The sequence below is a fragment of the Rhineura floridana genome, chromosome 5 (assembly GCF_030035675.1).
Source record: "Rhineura floridana isolate rRhiFlo1 chromosome 5, rRhiFlo1.hap2, whole genome shotgun sequence".
NCBI lineage: Eukaryota > Metazoa > Chordata > Lepidosauria > Squamata > Rhineuridae > Rhineura > Rhineura floridana.
In genome coordinates this window covers 174,590,862-174,612,040 of record NC_084484.1, presented here as the reverse complement: position 1 = coordinate 174,612,040, position 21,179 = coordinate 174,590,862, and the positions used below count along the sequence as shown (strand labels likewise).

The window sequence follows — 21,179 nt, the reverse complement described above, 5'->3', positions numbered from 1 at the left end:
TACTTCCCTTTATGCACTCCATGCTAGAAGAACAGGCAATTCCTAAAGCAAAATGAGCAACATGATGCCTTATAGATGTTGAGTGACAACAGCTCCCATCGTCCCTGACCACTGGCCCTGCTGGCTGGGGTTGATGGAAAGTGGTTGTTGATGATAATGATAATACATTTATATCCCACCTTTCCTCCAAGGAGCTCAAGGTGGTGTACAAACATGGCTCTCCCCATCCTGATTCTATCCTCACAACAACCCTGTGAGTTAAGTTAGAAAAGTGACCGGCCCAAGGTCTCCTAGGTCTTAAGTCCAACACTCTAACCACTACACCACATTGGCTAATCCACTGCAGTCCAACAACATCTGGAGGACACCATATTGGCTACTGCTGCCCTAAAGCATGGCCATTGCCCAGGACGGTGCTGCCCTGGGCTTCTACGGGGAGAAAGGATGGGATATAAATCTAATAAATAATAATAATAATAATAATATCATAAAAATAATCAAATAAAATAATAATAAATAAGTATGGCCCTGACTGACTGGCAAAGGGCAGGATTCCAAGAGGAAAATGTTAACTAGGCCATTGTGCATCTGCAAGTAGGATGCCTATCCACTGTTCTTACAGAAAAATACAGATATGTATCATATATCTTTGAGTGTAAAGTGGCACGTATCTCCCATTTTAATAGAGGGGTGGGTGGAAAGAGACTCTGAGCCCCTAGTATCTAAAGTCTGGGAAATGCCACCTTAGAGAAACAATGCATGGGGGGTCATTGTGAGCCTAAGTCCTGGGTTTATTGCACTAGGTTCTGGGTATCCTGCTGCTTGTCCTGCCCCTTTTTAACCATAATTATTTTTCAAGCGTTGCTTACAGCTAGTGTGGGGAACATTGGCCCCTCCAGATGTTACTGAGCTATAACTCCCAGCCCCAGCAAGCATGGCCAATGGCTACGGGTGATGGGAGACGAAGTTCTTTAGTTTCTGGAAGGCCAAACACTCCACAGTCCTGGGCTTGCAAAGCATGTCCAGCCATGCAGGAGTGGGGATCCGTTGGCCTCCAGATGTTGCTAAATCACAACTCCCATCAACCCCAGCAAGCATAGCCAATGGTTATGGATGATGGGAGGTGTAGTTCAGTAACTTCTAGAGGGCCAAAGGCTACCCATTCCTGGGCTTACAGAATGGTTGGACATGGTTTCCAAGACCCCAGCCGGCTGCCTTTTTAATTTGCCCAGAGTGTCAAATCTGTGTCATGTGTTGCTGCCCTGAATCTTCTAAGTGCCCCCAACAATACCCAGATTTTGACATTGGAGTCAAATTTTGACCGTTCCTATTATTTCCTATTGATTTATTAATGTACCAAAATACTTATAGGCCACCTTTTAGGATAGAAAAATCTTTACAGCACACACACCACCCAGAAAAAAATAAGTAAGTAATTCAAAGCTGCTCACAAGTTGCACTTCTTTGGATCCCCACAAAAGAATTGTGGCTTTCATCTGAAAGATCAGAGCCAAAACTCCTGGCATCTTCATCATCTTCTTGTTCATCATCACCGTGATGGGTGGCAAGCAGCAGTTCAACCTGGCTTGTTTTAGGAGGGCTCTCCTTTCCTGCAAGTGGGGTGCTTGACCTTTGGGATCCACGCACTTCAACCACTTTTTCACTTCCACCAAGGTAAGTACTGGAAGAAGTAGAAGCCTCAGTTTCTCTCCCTCTTTCATATTCATTCTCACTCGCATCTTCCCTGGAAAGAGTCTGAGAATCCTCCTTTTTCTCCAGAAGGGGGTCTTTAGTCGATTGTAGGTTAACCTGGATAGTCTTTTGGAAAACCACATTTGTTTCAGGGACACCAGAAACCTTTTCTGTGTCTACAGGTTGGGTATCTTGTTTGAGAGTCTTCCCCTTGAGGGGTATTTTAACCTCAGTCCGATAGTCACTAGACACTCTCTCAACAGATGTTTGCATTTTTATAGATGGGCTTCGCTTTGCTAACTGAGATGTTGAGTCATCAGTCACTTTCCAGGTGTCTTCCTTGGACAGGTGCAAAGCAGCATCAGAGCTTCCTCTCATTAGCTTTGTTAAGCTGGACTTAAATACAGAATCATCTTTGTCTAGGGCAACAGATTTTGTTACAGTTCCATTTGCTTCTTTGGGAAGGCCCGTTGTGCTGTCTAAGCCATGGGCACCTTGCAGGTTCTCCTTCATTTTGGAATCTAGACATCCTATTTTAGCAGGCTGCACCTGGGGAGCTTCTTCAAGTAGTTTCCGTAACCCAGAATTAAATTCTCTTTGCTTCAACTTGGATGGGACAACTGTCTTGTTTACAGTTTCATTAATTTCATGACTACAGCCTATTTCCTGTTGGCCAATTAAATCTACAGGCCGGTTAGACTCACTCTCTGTATATGCCCCACTGGCATTCTGGCTGTGTGGAAGGACTACAGAGTCTTCTTTCTCGAGCAGATTTTGGAAGCTGGACCTGACTTCAGCCTGCCTGGAATTAGAGGGACCAACAGCCTTTTCTATTATTTCAATTACTTCTTTATCATAGATTGAACTCACGTGCTGATGGGGCTGTAATGAAGGGTGGGCTGGTTTAGGAATGTCAATGTCTCTGAACAAAACATGAGAGCCCTCATTAAGTAGTTTGTTTAAACTGTCTTTAAATGCTGACTGTCCAAACAGATTTGGTTTAATTGTTTTCACTACTGCCTCTGCTACTTCCTTGGGTTGCTCACCAACAGAAGCCATGTGCCTTTGAGCTCTTATATTTTTCTGGTTTGAATCTGGCAGTGCTACAACTCCCTCTCCTATTGGTTCACCTTGCTCTGTAGTCAGCAACCTGCCATTGTCTTTGTTTTTATCTACACTTTTCTCAACTGTCTCACTGACAGCCTCTCTTGGAGTATTGGCCATTTCGGGTGAAACAGGAATTATCTTTCTGGTCAACTGCTTAGAAGTCCTCTGCTGACCCTCTCCAGGAATGCTGTCAAATGGCATTGTCAGAATATGCTGAGTAGTGGGTGAAACAGAAGGTGTTTTCGACAATTCTTTCAGAAAACAGGCTAGTTTGGCATTCAAATCATTGCATTGTCTTTTTGATGGAACATTCGATTCTGTCACTGTCTCAGAAATTTCTTCCCCAGGAGAGTTTGCTCTGTTCTGAGCAACAAGACAAGTATCGGGCAGTATCAATTTTGGTGAAGGAATCTGGACAACTTCTTCCTGAGAAGGAATATTGTTTAGATCCATTTGGCCTCCTTCCCTGTTAGGGGCTTTCCCGGATACCAAATTTGATTCTTCTGTTAATCCAGGCAAATTCCCGAAGTCCATTTTAAATTCAACAGGCTGATCTTTGGATAAGACACATTTTTGTATAGTTCCTTGTGTTTCCCAAGACTCTGCTCTGCTCTTTTTTTGATCACTATCCTGACTACGCTCCATCACCTTATTAAAAAAACGCATCTTTTCTGATGGAGAAACTGCTTGTTCAGAAACATCCACCACTATATGACGACTGGGAGAAGATCTCTCATCTGAGGCTTCCTTTAGCAGCCCCTCTAAGCTAGCGTTAAAAGCACCAGTGTCAGCTTTTGGTGGAACCAAAGTTCTGCTTACAGATTCTACAATCTCATTTGTGGCGGGTCCAGCGTTTCTATCTGCAGCTGCAGGAACAGCCCTCTGCTGTCGATTCTGATCACTGCAAGGCATCTGCCCCTCTGTTGCTAACTCCGCCTGTGGAACCCCATTCTCGTCAGTTGGCGGATAAACCAGCAAGGACTCCTGACGTGCTTCTTTCAACTGTTTCTGCAAGCCACTGGTAAACACACTATGCTGTACTTTTGATGAAACAACTGTTTTTCCTACGTACTCTTTCACAGGAAGCACAGACTTTTCCTTCAGGTAGTTGTCTTCGGTTGGGGCAAATTCAAAGTTTCCTAACAGCACGGTATTCATTGATGGAGAGTGAATTGTCTGTCCTGCTTGCTTCGGAACCGCCCTGCTTGCTTTTAGAACATTTTGATGAGAAACCTTTGCATTTTGTTCCTTCACGCTCAGTTCCTGGAGGTCTGGTTTTTGCTGTTGATCTTCCAGAACTGCCTGGCTCGTTCCTACCCTGACTTCTTCCAACTCTTCTGACTCTTTCAGATACTTTCCTGTACCACTATGTCTATCCCTTGGGACAACTACTGTCACCTTGGCTTCATCAGTCCTGCTCTGTGGCTTAACTCCCACATTCCAAAAGCTTCTCAGGCTTTGAAACTGTGAAGGATTGAGCATCTCAGCCTTTGACTCTTTGTCTATTTGTTCCTTCAAAGAGTGAATCTTAAAGTGAGGCTTCTGTTGCAGAGCATAGGATGATTTCTCCTTTTCAAAACCAACTGCTTGCAAATCTCCACTCTCTTTAGAAAGTACTGTGTTGGGTCTTGGATGCAAATTATTTGCATCCAGCAGCTCCATCAATTCATTATTCTTTCCATCACTTGGAAGTATTTTGTCAGATCCCTCAACAACATGGGTCTCTTTGGATTTATCCATTAAAATTGGTCTAGTTTTTCCTGAAGGCAACTTCATGTCATCATCTTTAGGTTCCAAGTCATCCTCACTTAATTCAACTTTTCTAAAGGTAACTAAATGATATTTGCCTTGTTCATTATCAGATTCTCCAGTAACATATCCTGAAGATCCACCCATTGGTTTTACTCTGCTGTACTCCCTTTTACAGGTTGGTATCATGTTACTACCTGATGTGCTATCATTTAATTGATCTTCCTTATTTGAAAGCTTTGGGCTCATCATCTCTTTTTCCCAGAAAGCTCTGATGTCCTTGACTTTCTTCTGATCCTCAATCAGAGGTGGTTCTTTGAATTTATCTTGTTGCAAGGTAACAAGATTCTCTCTGTTGATGTGTTGCGTGTTTTCCTTATCTAGAAGCCCGGATTCTTTCCCTTTAAGTTCTTTAAAAGACTCTCCAGATCGACGCTGGAGGTTTCCTCCTTCCAAGAAAGATTTAATACCTCTCTCCCCATCAGGGCGCACATGTGTACTATTTCCCCCGTTTGTTACTTTTCCAAAATTAGAATCAATACTTTTCAAACCCTTTCTTTGTGCATCTTCCATGGTCTTCAGTTGTTTGCAAAAAGCATTTTCACCCTCTGATTCAACCTTGCTTCCCATAGCTGTTTCATCTCCCTTGTTTGCACCCTGGTCAATAGTCTGGAAAGGTGTTCTCTTGCTTAAATGAACGTTCTGCTCTTGGTAGCTGGAGGCTGAAAGCTCTTCTGCTCTGCTTTGATCTCCTAGTAGCAGGTTGCCTTGTCTTTCATTTGTTGTAAGTGGCAACTTACCAGGCAGATTTACAGTTTCTTGGAACCGATGGTCCTTGCTGGTCGGCTCTTCTCTTTCATGTACAGAAAAATCCAGATTTAACTTATCTGTACTTGACCCATTATCTTCTGTTGTTGCAGCCAGCTCTCTCGTCTTGGGTGTATCAGTTTCTTCTGCAAGTCTCTTGTCTTGAGGGACTTGCGAACGTCCCTCTTTACCATCAGTACCGGAACTTCTTTTAAACCAGTCTAGCACTTTTGATATGGACTCATCCGCTGCCTTCACGATCTCAGCAGCATACTTGTCAGATTTGGAACCGGTTTTAGCACTTTGACCCTCAACAAGAGCAGGCTTACCTTGTTCAAGGTCAGCAGAGACTACGCTTGGCACCTGAGGGTCTTCTGTCTTAGGCAACTGCTGGTCTGCAAGAGACAACCAATTTTTGTTGTGAAACTGTCCTATTAAAGAAGACTAAGTCAATCATATTGATTTTAATCAATTGGCTAGATCTGCACATGGTAGCATATGACTAAATAGCAGGTGGTGCATTTATATCACAGCAGCTATTTTCATGGTGGCATTTCTTTCTGGGTGAGAGCGAGAGTGGAATGTCTCTTCTCAGATGTTGCCTACCATCTGAAGTACTTATAATTAAAAAGCATTTAAAAGAAGGAATACTGCCTGATTAATAAGATTTTCAATGAATTAATCAATCAATGGTTGCAGCCCTAATTGAAATTCAAGCTTTCCAAATAGTGTAATAATTTTTTTAAAAAAGTTACCCGTGATGGTCATATGCTTCAAATATATGAACTGGTAATTATATAGAAGATGTAGTGTATGAACTTCCAGTGCTTCAACCATGACCTATGCAAGCAAGGAAAAGCTCCTTCTCTCTCTTACCACTTAGTAGTAGTTTGCTGTTGTGTAGAAAAAGGATGTCAGAAGGGCTCGAGTGATGGAGAGCAAGCAATCTCTCATGTTTAACTTTTCCCCATACAAGTTCTTAAGGTACATCAACAGGAGTATCTAACATAGGCCTGCACAACTTGCCTAATCAGACTACAAAACCAGTGTAAGATATTATCCACCAGGAGTCTGATTAAACCTGCTTTTTGCTGCCTGCACAACAATGCAAACACAGGTGGGGTTTGTTCAGCACCTAGCAAGCCACATCACATCACTGGTAGGTTGCATTCAGTTTTGGTGGGTCACAGGCTGCTCAGGCCTAGTCTAAGCAGACCAGCCATGTGCTTGTTTTAGACCTGACCCTGCCAATCACCTTCTCATAGTTTGTCAAGTTTTAAGACAAGCATTTTGTGGTTGCTTTTCTACTTGCATCTAAGAATGGGTATAAAGAAATTGCCTTAAGACACAACTCTTACAAAGACTTGACAGACGGCCTGTCTATATACCATGGGTTGTATTCAATGTCACATTAAGTCAAATGTTCCATCAGCACAAGGTGTTTTCCTTGTGCAGTGGAACGTTCTCCCTCTCTCCTCCCCTGCATGCCCCATAAATCTGTTCTGGAGGTTCTCTCAACCCTCCGGAGCAGATCTGGGGACATGTATGGCGCCATACAGGAGAGAAGGGGAGAAGTCCAGTTGCGCTACTTGAAGTCATTCTGGTGGTGCAATAATTTTGTTGAATACCACTCTATAACTCTAATTGATTGTTTAGCCTAATCTGAAAGCGACTCCTAGCATTTTTTAAATGACATGGCTATCATACATCTGCTTGCACTATTACCATATGGCAAGCTACTCTTAATAACAAGCAAACCACGAACACAAGTACAGTTTATGGTATTGCTCAAGAAATGCCAATACTTTGAGATGAGATTGGCCAATGAGGATTTAAAGACATGGAACAATTGTGTTTGAAAACTTAGTTGGGAAGTCATTTAAGCCAACACTATGAGAGAGATACACAATATATTACCTTTATTCAGTGTTAAGTTACGTTCTAAAAACAATATGATGGCAACATGGAAAACAATGTTTGATCATATTTTAGACTGGGGTGGGGAACTCTTTTCAGCCTGAGGGCCACATTCCATTTTGGGCAACCTACTGAGGACCACATGACAGTTGTGGGCAGGGCCAGAGGCAAAAGAGAGTGAATGTGAATGTTGCCTTTGTACGGTAGGCTAGTTTTGGGTACACACACACTCACCTCACCACTCTCTATCTTCCATTCAGACAAGGAACAGGCATTATCAGAGTTCCAGCCAGGCAAAAACACTTGGGGTGCAAAGAAGGGCCAGTGAGGGGTGTGGCGTGGGAAGACTTCTGAAGGCCAGACACAGAGGCCTGAAGGGCCAGATCAGCCCCCAGGCCTGAGGTTCCCCAACTCTGCTTTAGATGGAGACTGACATTTCTTAATACAAAACAACATGCAGTACATGAGACTGCAAAGACAGAGAACCAAGCAGCAGCTCTGTTTCTCAGAGAATGGCCAAGTTCAGATGTAATGACTAAACCTGGGTTTGGCCATTGAACCAAGCCTCTATCTGAAGTCGGTTTCCAATTCTGGCTTGGAGGTAAGCCATCATTTGCCCAAACCTGGATGCTGCTGAATACTAGTTGCTGGAGATCACAAGTGGAAAGAGTGCTGTTGCACTCAGGTCCTGCTTGCAGGCTTCCCATGGGCATCTGCTTGGCCACGGTGAGAACAGGAGGATGGACAGGATGGGCTACTGGCCTCATCCAGCAGGACTCTTCTTATGTTCTTAACCAGGAAAACGAAGGAGGGAACTGGACTAGCAGGGACTTTGGCTGTTACATCCAAGTAGTCTGGCCCTGACAAGTATTTCTAAACAACAAAGATAGCAAGACTAGATCTCAGCTCTCCTTTAAGGTTACTTACCAATTATATGAAATGTAGGTTTTGCCCCTGTAAAGATTTAATAACCTGCATGTCCCAATTGTGATTTGATTTCAAATCAGTTACAGCACAACAATCGTCCTAAACAAAATAATCAGCGAGTATGTCAGGATGTGGTGCTGGGAAGTTAGAAAATCAGCAAATGGTTAGCATTCGAAATGATCAAGGTTAAGAGACAGTAAAGCATTAGTATCATTCCAAATGGCAGATAGATGAGACAGGGATATACAAGGCCCAAAAAGCCTGTGAATGGTGAACTCATTGGGATACACTATATTTCTTACCAGTGGTGCTTTTTGAGATGTCTGGCTCAAGGTCCGGCTGCTTAGTTTTTAACTGAGGCTTTGCGTTATTAGTTTGTTCTTCCATGTCAATGGGAAAAATCTTGCTAGAAGATTCACTTGGAATTATAGGTTCCACAAGAGGGCTTTTCTCAGCCTGCAAGGCACTGGATGGTAAACCTGAGCTGCTAACGCTATAAGAAGCTGGAGCCATTTCCCCTTTCTGAGGTACTCCTCTGCCCTCAACATTACCATATAAAGCTGGAGAATGGGCCTGAGAAGGCTTTACTGGCAAAGTTTCCTGGCTCTGAAGTGTATCTAAGCTGCCCATTCGGTTCTCATTGTTCTTAATGTCATCAGAGTCTAATAAACTGAACTCCCCAGATTCCTTGTCCTCGTGCAACTCAAGACTCTGTGGGCGCTTTTTCTTACTTATGCTGGAAGAGAACCGGACTTGCTTTAGCCTTTCCAATGAGTTTTGAGAGAATCCTTCTGATTCCCCAGGAGGAGGACTCTTCTCTGCAACGCCTTCAAGGATAGTAGAGGTTGGTAATCCACTTTTATTAGAGGGCTCCAAGATTTGGTTCAGACGGAGTACTTCAGAATCCGTGGAACTTGAACTTGAACTGCGCTTCAAGATGCCCCTTGGGGGTGTCCCTTGGCCATTAACCTGCTTGATCCTTCTAGATGCTTTCGGGAAGGACTCTTCGCTGCTGATACTGACATCTGATGTCTTGTGGATGTTTTTCCTAGCTTTTGGCACAGGCGGTTTTCCTGCCTGTCTGTGCGACTCACTCAGTTCTACAAGAGCCTGCTGTGGCTCCTCTACCCTGCTGTGGTTTGTTACGTTTACCTTGGGTTGGTTTTCTACGGAAGGCGAATGTGGGTCTGCAAAACAAGATGCGCACACAAAGGAAAGGGTAAAACACACTACAAATAAGGACTCGTTAGTTGCAAAAAAGAAAAGAAAAAAAGAAAATGCAACTAAGTAAAAGCATTATTACATGTCTTGGAGAAGCAATTACATGCTTGTTACAGCCAAAAATGCAAAAGACAGGATCAGTTTAAGCTTTAACTTAGGCCTGGTCTACACACATAGCAGAATGAGTACTCTTCTACTTCATGCTGAAGGTTTGGGTGTGTCTGTGTGGTTTGTTGGTTTTTAAGTTCTACTGTGCATTAAATAAAAAACCTCCTTGCAAATCACACACATACACAACCTAGCAAAGAGAGTAATTCTATCTATTCTGTAGTAATTCTATAATTCTAGAATCTATTCCTCGTCATGCTAGTTTTCTATTTTCAGAGAGCAATTTTATGCAAGGGATCATTCAAAAATGTGGCTACTCCAATACCCAGTATGAAGTGGCACAGTCCATTTTGACCACCATCTCACTCTACTGCAGCTTTAGACTAGGCCCAAATCAAGGCAGGGTCAAATGAAAGTAAGGTATCTGGTGCAGAAGCAAAATGTGACAATATAGGAGTAATATGTATGCTTTGGTTAGTTAGGGTTTTGTAAAGCTCTGTTAGGGCACTGGGAAATTTAAAGTTAGGTGTCCCAAGTGGCAACCGTAATGGCTGACAAGGGCGGTGATACCTCAGGCCTTGCCTTCTCCTTCCTGCTCCATCAATGGGGCATAAGGGTTTAGACACTGAAGCCCCATCTGCACTATAGATTTAAAGCAGTATCATACCACTTTAAACAGTCATGGCTTCCCCCAAAGAATCCTGGGAAGAGTAGTTTGTTAAGAGTGCTGAGAGATGATAGGAGACACCTGTTCCCCGCACAGACTCAGAAAAGCTTACAAGTCCTTCCATGTGGCTCATCTTGGTATTCCAATTTATGCTTAATTATGGCTTGTCATTATACAAAATATTGTTAGTAATATGTATTTTAAAGAAAAAAGAATCCAATTCATGTATCTGGTATGCAGACCCACTCTTATATCATGGATAATATAGTCAATATAATTGCCTCTAAAACTGCTTCCATACTGGGTAAACAGGAATTCTTGCATATCGTATATATGTTAGAATTATGTTTCCACCGTGCAATTTTTCTCATTAGTAACTTTTGAGAACACTAATGGAAAGGAAGTATATAAAACCAAAGGAAAGTCAAAAATTCAATACAACATTTCGAGAGAATTCCTTGGGAACAATGGAGTCATTAACCCAACACCAACAACGTAAAGGGTTTTTGTAACACTTGGTCAAGTTTTCAGTGACTCCTCAGAAGCAACTCAGATTTTAAAAAAAACTTCACCTTTCTCCATTGCCTCTGATGGACCAGCCATTCCATGTTCAGGCTGCTCATTTTTTGCATTATCTTCTGGTAGACTTGATTCATTAAATGGATTTTTTCTTTGCTAGAACAAAATGATAATGCTCAGTTTAACAACAGAGTATTAGAAAAGAGAACACAGAAAGAAAGAAAAATGGAACACATAATGGCCTGGTTTGCACATCACGGCAAACCAAGCTATGGCTTAACGGGACCATGCAAGCCAGGACAGGGCTCAGTGGTTAGAGCATCTGCTTTTCAACCAGAAGGCCCCAGATTCAATCCCCAGCATCTCCAGGTAGAGCTGGGAAAGACCTCGGTCTGAAATCCTGGAGAGCTGCTGTCAGTCAGTGTAGGCAGTACTGAACTAGATGGACCAATGGTCTGACTCAGTATAAGGAGCTTCCTATGTTCTTCAGCATGGCTCCCCAGAGAGAGCCTCGCAGCTGTTTTTCTCCTACCCAGCCTTTTTTAAGCCCAGGTTTGGCTTAATGTATCAACCAAACCCAGGTATATGGTTTATGCTCTCTCGTAGTCAAGAATAAACCAGTCTCTTTACTCCCATGGTTTTCAAAGTATAAGGAACTCTGATTTACTGTGGCAGGGAGTTCCACGGACCCTGGAATACAAAGATTAAAGAAGCACAAATATCTAACTTGCATTTATATATAAAAGGGGGATTTAGGAAATAGTTTTCCCTTTAGGTGGAAACCATGAGAAGTCATGTTATTTCTAAAAGAAGCAAAAATCTCCAGTGTCCAACGATCCAGAATACCTCCCTAGGTTTCAAAAGGAAGAAAACACAAGCTTGCTGCTTTTAATAAGATAAGAGAATCCACACTCACTCACACAACCAAGCAATGGAACCACATCCAGAACTTACACAAAGGCAACAACAACAAAAAAAAGCTTTTAAAAAGCTCAGCAAATATTAAAACGCACAAACATGGACACTTTAGTGAGATATATCTGACCATCAACAGGTCACTGTATTGCCTGCATACTAGCAAGGCCTTCCTCTTCGACAAATACCAGAATCTGTGGGTCACACATCCAATCTCTTCAGTCTAAGCAGGCCTTCCAGGCTACAATCCATGACTGCTGTTCAATTTTGACCATGGCTGTAGTTCACATTTCAGCTCAAAAAGATGTGTAGAGAGTGGTGGAGCAAACAATTTGTGTAGAAGTGTTATTTTCAAAAGCAGGAGTAAAATCATTATAATTGCACATCTGTTGATCTGGCCAGGTGAGGAGATCATTCCTCACCTGGTTAGACAGCTCTCTTGCTTAGCATAATAGCTCTCACCATGAGTCTGGGGATAACCATGGAAGGGGTTGATAAAACTGAAGAGCTCTATTGTTTGAAACCAATGTCTGCATTTTACATGCCCATATTCCAATTTTGTTTTAAAGTGGATTCTCACTAAAAAAAACCCTGGCATTTGGACAAAGGAGCAAAAATATTCATTTCAGCTGTTCTTCAACAGCATGCAGGATCACTCAATGCCTCATCTAAGGGACTTCTGCATTCCTTAATTTGATAGCAGAAAAGGGCTGATTCACAAACATGCACTGACTGTACATCACATGATGACATGAATGGGAGAATGAGCCATTGTGATTATTTATCCCAGATGGAACTTTCATATTGTTTAATCCCAACTCAAACACAAGGCTCTTCAAGAGGAGAAAATTCCCACGCTTGGCCAAGAGTCAGTAATCAAGTGCTGTATGTGCATATGTGAACCAAGCCAAGTTCCGACTAAAATTGTGCTAGCAGGATATGCCAAGATGACCACAGCATGATCAGGTATTTAAAACTAAAATACAAAAACTGAATGGAGTCAGGTCTCTGGGTGGATATATATTCTCATACATATGTATTCTCATATGTATTCTCATACATATTCTCAACAAATGTATTCCTAAATCCTTGTTTGCTAAGATACTGCAAATGTAAGGGCAGAGGAGACCCTCAATGGGGAGGTGTGGTTCACTCTTCCTGCATGTGCCAGTTCTGCTCTGTCCTGAGGCCATTTCCCCCCTCAGCCAGGATTTCTTTGATTTTGTAACAAGGCTGGCCCATGTTAACATGAAGTTCAGGGGTGGGGAACCTCCGGCCTATGGGCCAATTTTGGGTCCCCCCAGGCCTTTCCTGGCAAACCTTGCTCACCTGCCCCACACTTGACATTATACATGATGTCAGTTGTGGGACAGGTACCAGCATGACTTCAAAGAACAACTGGAAGCTTAAAGTAAATTCCCTGTTGCTCCTTTGCTGCAGCAAGGCATGTTTCCATCGTCCATTAGCTGATTGGCAGTGGAAGCATGCCTTGCTCCAGGAGCAGGTAGGGTTTGCACTGAAACCCCGGCTGAAATGGAGGAAAAAACTCCATTTTAGCAGGTGTTTCAATGCAAATCCCTTCATAATCCTGGAACAAGCCTCTTTGAAGACACACTGGGAGTACACTTTCAAAGAGGCTTGTCGCCTGATGTCATTGTGACATCAAGTGACTGACAGGTGGGCAATCCCATCCACCTGTCAAATTTGGACCACACAGGGTATGGCAGATGGAGATCTGACTCACTGGGAAGAATGGTCCCATACCCCAATGCAATTACTCCCTTTGAGAACATGGTTGCTAGTAACAAAGATAATGGTAAAAAAATAGTCTTCTCTTCCTCTTCCCCCCCAATGTTAAAATAGGCAACTGATTTTCACAGGACACTGACAATGAACCCACCTTAGATGGTGAGGCAGTGGGTTTTCTTGCATCTTCCTGGGGCTTCTCTAATGTGTTAGAAGTTGCACTGAACACTTTAGGACTGCAAAGGAAAAAAAAGAAGCCACCAGCCTATTACTTACGGCCTGTCTATGTCACACACTGAAATTAGCTTAAATATTAGGACTTCCACATAAGGAACTCTAGGCGTTTAAAACTTTTAGTTTCAGCCATTGCTGCCTTAGAGCCAGATGAATACATCCATGAGATCTCCTATCCATCATTTCTTCAAATGATCCCCCCCCCGCCTCCACAATATTCACAGAATTCCTTTTCATGCATAAATCACGTTTTACCAATAAATCTCCATATCAAATCTACCAGCAATATAAAAATCTCACTTTTTCTACATACTATTTGGAAAGGCATAGTTCCTGTGTTGATGTAATTCTAGGGCACCTTGCAGGGTTGTGCTATGTCTAAATGAAGTAGCTGTTCTGCTGATTTACAAACACAAAAAACTTAGCAAGACAAAAAGGCCTTCAGAGAGCATTGCACCCTACCTTTCTTTTCTTTTTTGTATACTTAAGTATCCAGAGCTCCAAGCACAAGGACAGAAATATGAATATAACAAGTTTACATAATAATGCACAGGGCCTTGGCTCAGTGGTAGATCACATGCTTTATATGCAGCAGAACCTGGGTTCAATCCCTGAGATTTCCAGGTATAGCTGGGAGAGACTGCTGGCTGAAATACTGGACACCAGCTGCTAGTGATGGTATATAATGTTGACTGACGTAGGCTTATGATTCTGTGAAAGGCAGCCCTGTGTTCCTAGTGGTAATGCTGGTTGTCAGACAGCCAGTGTGGTACAGTAGTTAGGGCGTTGGACTAGGACCTGGGAGACCAGGGTTCAAACCCCTCACTCAGCCATGAAGATCACTGGCTGACATTGGGCTAATCACTTGGGCTAATCACTTTGGGCCTGAACTTACAAGATCTGAACAGGGTGGTTCATGACAGATGCTCTTGGAGGTCGCTGATTCATAGGGTCGCCATAAGTTGTAATTGACTTGAAGGCACATAACAACAACAACAGCCTAGCCTAGCCTACCACACAGGGTTATTGTGATAATAAAATGGAGAGGGAGGAGAACCATGCATGCCACCTTGAGCTCCTTGCAGGAAAGGTGGGCTATAAATGGAATAATGAATAAATAAAATCCCTCATTTCCAGATATAAATTAGCCACTTGAGAATTGATTGTGTTTGCAAAAGAGGGAACATGCTGCAGCTGCCTTCTTTTAGCGCAAACAGACACAAAGAAGCACCAGCACAGAAACAGGAAGGAACTGAAATCCAACACTTGCAGAAGTCAAATTTACTGATACTGTGTTTTGAGCAAACAGCTTTTTTTCAGGAGGAATCCATTGTAGAGACTTTAATTAACTTGCACCAAAAGAAGCTACTAGCTTCCAGTCTTTTCCTGCATTTATTTCTTTTCCTGCATTTATACTGGCAAGTGACCTGTAGTGTGGCTGACAGTGCACAGCTGCACCCGACTGCGGGTGAACGTTGCCACTAGTGAAAGATGGAACCTGACATCTTTCCCCCATGCCCTTGCAATCTCCTACTATATAATGCATTCTATACAGGGGACTGTTCTTGAAATGTCATTTAGGTTGCTATAAGGTCTGTAGAGACGGGGAGCAGCCTGGCCATTGAGCTGGAGCTAAGGGGACCAATCACAAGATAAGCAGCTGTACTGATAACAACCCAAGTCATTTAGATGGAAACAATGTACTATGGAAGCCTGATGGAAAAGGGGGCCTCAGGAGAGACACTGCCTCAACAACAAGAAGAAGAATCAGTTACATGGATTTCCAACTTCAACTTTGTAGAGTGCTCCTAAAAGACTTCTCACTTAAAAGTTCACTTCTCCCTCCCCATCCACAAAAAGGTAGGCATATACTACTTTAAGGAAAAAGCACAGTTCATTCACATGACAGCCCTTCCCTCACTTTAAACAAGGGTGATTCACATTTACGTACCCTGGGATTGCAGTTTACGTTGAAGGCACATTCATTTCTCACCTATCATACTTATAGCTATGGAAAGGGAGTGGGGATATCCTAGAGCTAACATTTGTTCTTAAGAAAAGGGGGGACCCCTAGATATCAGGTCACATAAAACCAATAATTCTAACAGGTCACCAAAAATGTATTATCTACAACAGAACCATAAAGAAGCTTTTATTTTTTATATTATGCCATATGATAAATGCAGTATCGATACAACAGTATGCCTCTAAATACCAGTTGCTGCCCTAGGCTCCTTCTGGGAGGAAGGGCAGGATATAAATCTAATAAAATAAATAATAAAGAAATACCAGCTGCTGAGTACTGCAGGTGAGGAGAGTGCTGTTATGCTCAAGTCCTGCTTGCGGGCTTCCCATGGTTGGCCACGGCAAGAGCAGGATATGGGACTAGATGGGCCTTTGGCCTGATCCAGCAGCCAAGCTTTTCTTTCGATCTTAATACTGTTACTGGCTATTTTACTTTTTGGATATTTCCCCAAGTGGATTCACTGATGTTATGGAAGCTAGCCAATAAGCATCTGCAACAGCCCCACAACACAAGGGACTTTATCTCCCTTCTTAAGAACAAGAATCACACCCCCCCGGCAATTCGGTCTTCCACCAAAAACATGCAGAGCCAATATCAGTCGAGCCAACAACAATGACAAGTACATCTGTTGTGCGGGAAGCAATGTTGCTATGAATATAAGAACATAAGAAGAGCCCTGCTGGATCAGGCCAGTGGCCCATCTAGTCCAGCATCCTGTTCTCACGGTGGCCAACCAGCTGTCCGTGGGAAGCCTGCAAGCAGGACCTGAGTGCAAGAACACTCTCCCCTCCTGTGGTTTCCAGCAACTGGTATAAACCCCATCAATCTTAAAATGTTAAGCTTCCAGACTTGCATTAAGGAAACTTTTATTTCTTACATTTATATCCTGCTTTTCAGTCATCAAAGAAACCCAAGGTGGCATACATCAGGTTCCCAGGTGGTCTGCCATCCAGACATTGACCAGACCCAGACCTGGTTAGCTTCAGCAAGGTGGTGGCCTCATGTCCAATAGGTTTATGCAAAAAAAGCCAAGAAGTTGTCCGCATGTTTCTTTGGGTGTCTAACCTTTCATTAGATTTCGATTCCACCTCCATCTCTTTTATGGCACCCAACAGTTCCGATGGCATGAAAACTTCTTTATTGACATTGTTCACCCAGCTGCTCTTTGTCTTGTCAAACTTACTTTGACTCAGCTCTGCTGAAATAAAGCACATGTAGACACAAACAGGGGAAATGTTATCTTGCATTTTGTCTGGGCATACTTAAAACCACAGATGAGCACCACCACCAATTAGGAGTAGTCTTAAGACTGAAGACGCAAATTCTAAAAGGCACACAGCCTCTTAAGATGGCTTGAGATTACATCCATGCAATTAAATCAGCACATAAATAAGTTCCTCCCTTTACAACCATCAGCATATTCACGATTCTGAGTTAAAAGGCATTTTCATAGTTTTGCTACATCTGTTTTGTTTTTATTTTGTTTTGTTTTTTAAAACATGTGAAAGGCTTTGCAAGTTTGGGGCATAACCCATTACAATAAATTGGACTCATGAAACAGCTAGGGATACCAGAGAAATCCACGGTAAGCAAACTCAGAGACAAATGCCCCCTTCTTTTTTTTGTTTTACATGTTTGCTTCCTAGTCAGGACTGGCATCACTTTATGTGAATGTTGGCAGTATTCACCAACAGCAGGGTTGTGTTTTTTTAAAAAAAAAACCTGTGGATTTTGCGTAATTATTTATGTATTTCTTTAATTATGTAATTCTGTGGTGTATGCTGTTTTTCCTTTATCGAGAAACAAGCAGGATTGACCTCCTTGCAGAGCAGTTGATGCGCAGGGAGTTCGGTCCTACTTCCTGGCAGGGTTCAGGTAAGCTATGTAAATAAAAAAACACAATTTCATCATAGGAAAAACAAATAAAGTCATACATTGCAGAAAACAGATCAGAAAGTTTGACAGGTACATCATGTCAAGACAGACACTGACAACTTCATACATCCCTAGCAAGAGTATAGATGTATTTTGTACTGCCTAGCCCCTATTAATTTCAATTTTATTTTATTTATTTATTTATATAAAATTATATTTATATATCCCCCTGCCCTTCCTCCCAGTAGGAGCCCAGGGCGGCAAACAAAAGCACTAAAAACACTCTAAAGCATCACAAAAGAGACTTTAAATTACATTACAATAAAACATCCTTAAAAACATAATAAAACAAAATATCTTTAAAAACATCTTTTAAAAAATAAGCTTTAAAAACATTTTTTCAGAAAAAGCTTTAAAAACATCTTAAAAAGCAATTCCAGCATGGATACAGACTGCAAAAAGGTCTCTACTTAAAAGGCTTGTTGAAAGACGAAGGTCTTCAGTAAGCGCTGAAAAGATAACACATATGGGGCCTGTCTGATATTTAAGGGAGGGGAATTCCAAAGGGTAGGTGCCGCCACACTAAAGGTCCGTTTCCTATGTTGTGCGGAACAGACCTCCTGATAAGATGGTATCTGCAGGAGGCCCTCACATGGAGGTTGGACAGTAGTTACTGACGTTCATTTTCTCTTTTTAACCTCATGGTAGCTCTTTGCGGTAGTCCACCCTCTGACATGCCTAAGACAACACAATGGCCACGTTTGCCACAGTTCTATGAGGTTTGGTGGAGAGACAGACACCCAGGATTTGAAGTTTTTAAACTTACAACTAGGAATCCTGGCTTACAACAAACTCTGCATGACACATTTGAAGCGGACATTCTTTGAATATGAAACTAATCTCCATCAAAGTCCTCCTCCTGGCCACATGAGTGGAGGAGAATGGAGCACCCGAAACCAGTGCTTCACTGAGGCTCATTGCAGCTTGTCCACGTAGCGATAAACCTGGCTTCCCCAAGCTGGTGCCCTCCAGATGCTGCTGAACTCCAACTGCCATCAGCCCCAGCCAGCATGGCCGCTCTGGCTGGGGCCGTTGTGAGTTGGAATTCAAAACATTTGAACAGCATCAGGTTGGGGAAGGTTGGGCTAAACCATGGTTTAGTATTATGTGCAAAAGCAACCATTGAGTTCAGTTGTGCCATTTAGGGAAGGAAGAACAGTAAGGCTTACACGCTGCCCTTCAGGCTACATATGGTCATTTTTCAGGAGCACATTTTTCTGGTTATTATGAAATAATGTCAACAATGAATACTGCTTGAATGTACCTGAGACCAGGCCTTTGAACCTTGCTGCAAGCCTATGCCACCGCTACAACAGCACCCTTAAACTGCAATTGTCCAGCAGTTATCTGAACAAAAGATAAGCCGTGCTCAATCGAGCCAAGGCCCATCTTTTTCTGCCTCTCACAGTGGCCAACCAGATGCCCTCAGGAAGCCCAAAAGCAGTACAGGAAGGCAATGGCCCACCCCAGCAAGTCATAATCTGAGGCATCCTACTTCTGAAACTGGGGGTTCCATTTAGTCACCATGACTAAATAAGATCTACCACAAGGCCTCATCTCCATAAATTGGTTGGACCCCCTTCTTTAAAACTATAGACTCGGCGGCTGCCATCACAGCTTGAGGCAGTGAAGTCCCTCAATTAGCTACGCGTGCTGTTGAGAGGTATTTTAAGATTCTTGAAACCTGTGCTGTCACAGCCAAGGGACCAAGTGCCACAGACAGGCTGTTCCCGTTGCCCCTCAGGAAGAGCATTATAGCAGAGGGGAAGACAATCCAGGCTCCACCCATCTGCCTGAGCAGCTCGAGGGAGTTTGCTTCCCCTACCCCACCACCGCCAAAAAGAACATTAGACACCAACTGTCAGTTTGTCCCAGGACTGCCAAAGGTGCGGAAGAGGAGCATTATCTGGCCCTGTCCATCATCCAAGGGGCTGTGTGTGTGTGTGTTATTTATTTATTCTATTTATACATTCATTAATTCAATTTATATCCCATCCTTCCTCCTAAAGGAGTTCAGGGCAGGAAACACATCAATAACAAAAAACATTAAACACAAAATTAAAAACCATCCTAACAGCAGCTAAGCATTACAGTCTGCTGTTAGTCACCTTACACTGTCATTTGATCAAAGGGCGGGCGATATAAATCTTCTAAATTAAATTGCTAAAAAATCTTAAGAGGTTCAAGTAAAATAATAATAATAATAATAAACTTTAATTTATAGGCCGCCTATCTGGCCAATGGCCACTCTAAGCGGCTTACAGTAAAATATGATAAAATACAATAAATAAGATATAGTCAATACATTACATACAAGTTCAGTATAATAAATTATCAGCATTTCAATACAAGGCTAATTTATCCTAGAAGTCTCAGAGGTTGTAAAGGCCTGGTTAAAGAGCCAAGTCTTCAGGCCCCGGCGAAATATTTCTAGGGAAGGGCCATGTCGAAGATCTATTGGGAGGGAATTCCAGATCGAGGGGGCCGCCACAGAGAAAGCTCTCTCCCGAGTCTTCACCAACCTAGCCACTTTAGTTGGCGGAACTGAGAGCAGGTCCTGTGTGACAGATCTCGTAGGGCGGCACAATTTATGACAGTGGAGGCGCTCCGTCAGATATACTGGGCCTAAACCGTATAGGGCTTTAAAGGTTAATACCAACACCTTGAATTGAGCCCGGAAAATAACTGGAAGCCAGTGGAGATTGTAAAGCATTGGGGTCTCCAACTGTTTTGGGCCCACAAACACATCTGCAAAGCAGAGAAAGTGCCAGAGGCACCCTGTGGGTGCCAGGGAAGGCCTCTGCAGAGCTGTGCCCATGGGCACCATGCTGGTGACCCCTGATGTAAAATATCAACTGGGATCTCAGTCAACTAGATATTATCCATCCAGCCTTTAAAAAACAAACTTACAGCAAGGCTAACTTCAAGTTTTAAAGAAAAGGCAATTAAGTGGTCAGTAAACCACATTGTTCAATGCTGTAACTAGACCCAACACACATTTTCAATGGCTCTTATTGAATCTATATAGCTCTATATAGATTTAATATTTATATATTATGAGGGGAGAGAAAGAGACTCTGTTTGTCATCAGTGGAGGGCTATTTCCACCTGCCTTGCCCACCCTCCAGCCCTGGAAGCCTTCAAACACAGCTTCTTTCAGAAGACTTTCTGACCCTTTGGGTTGAGCTATGGGGGTCGGGGGGATGGGAGAGATTTTTGTATCCGCTTGGGGGTTAGTTTTTAAATATTTTTGCTTTGGCTTTGTTCTTGAGCTTTATGCTCATTTATACTTTGATGTATATATTTTTTTATTAATGTTGTGGTGATTATACTTTTTATTATGTGTTGTTGTGTTCCAGCATTTGGACTGTTTGTGTGAACCACTTTGAGCACATGTGTATTTCTGGAAAATGTGGTATATAAACAAATTTATTATTGTTGTTGTTATAATAATAACAACAAATATATGCTATATGGTCCAAGTATCTGGCAGACTGTCTCCCCTATTACTTGCCATCCCATGCCTTAAGATCTCCATGAGAGGCCCTGCTCGTAGTTCTGCCAACAACCGTGCTCCTGACGCAATGATACAGATCAGGACCTTTTTGG

General features: G+C 42.6%; 1 protein-coding gene across 16 annotated transcripts in view; it reads right to left on the bottom strand.

Moving 5' to 3' along the window:
* Positions 1-21,179, bottom strand: part of SYTL2 (synaptotagmin like 2) — a 100,522-nt gene that overhangs the window by 27,080 nt on the left and 52,263 nt on the right. For 12 of the 16 annotated variants that reach the window (XM_061628923.1, XM_061628920.1, XM_061628922.1 and 9 more), the window contains 5 exons: positions 16,701-16,833; positions 13,530-13,611; positions 10,768-10,870; positions 8,502-9,386; positions 1,452-5,750 (listed from right to left, as the gene is read on the bottom strand). In XM_061628923.1, coding sequence (XP_061484907.1) covers positions 1,452-5,750; positions 8,502-9,386; positions 10,768-10,870; positions 13,530-13,611; positions 16,701-16,833 — 5,502 coding nt within the window. The remainder of the gene's footprint in view (positions 1-1,451; positions 5,751-8,501; positions 9,387-10,767; positions 10,871-13,529; positions 13,612-16,700; positions 16,834-21,179) is intronic. The other 4 variants (XM_061628917.1, XM_061628925.1, XM_061628924.1 and 1 more) reach the window with 4 other exon arrangements.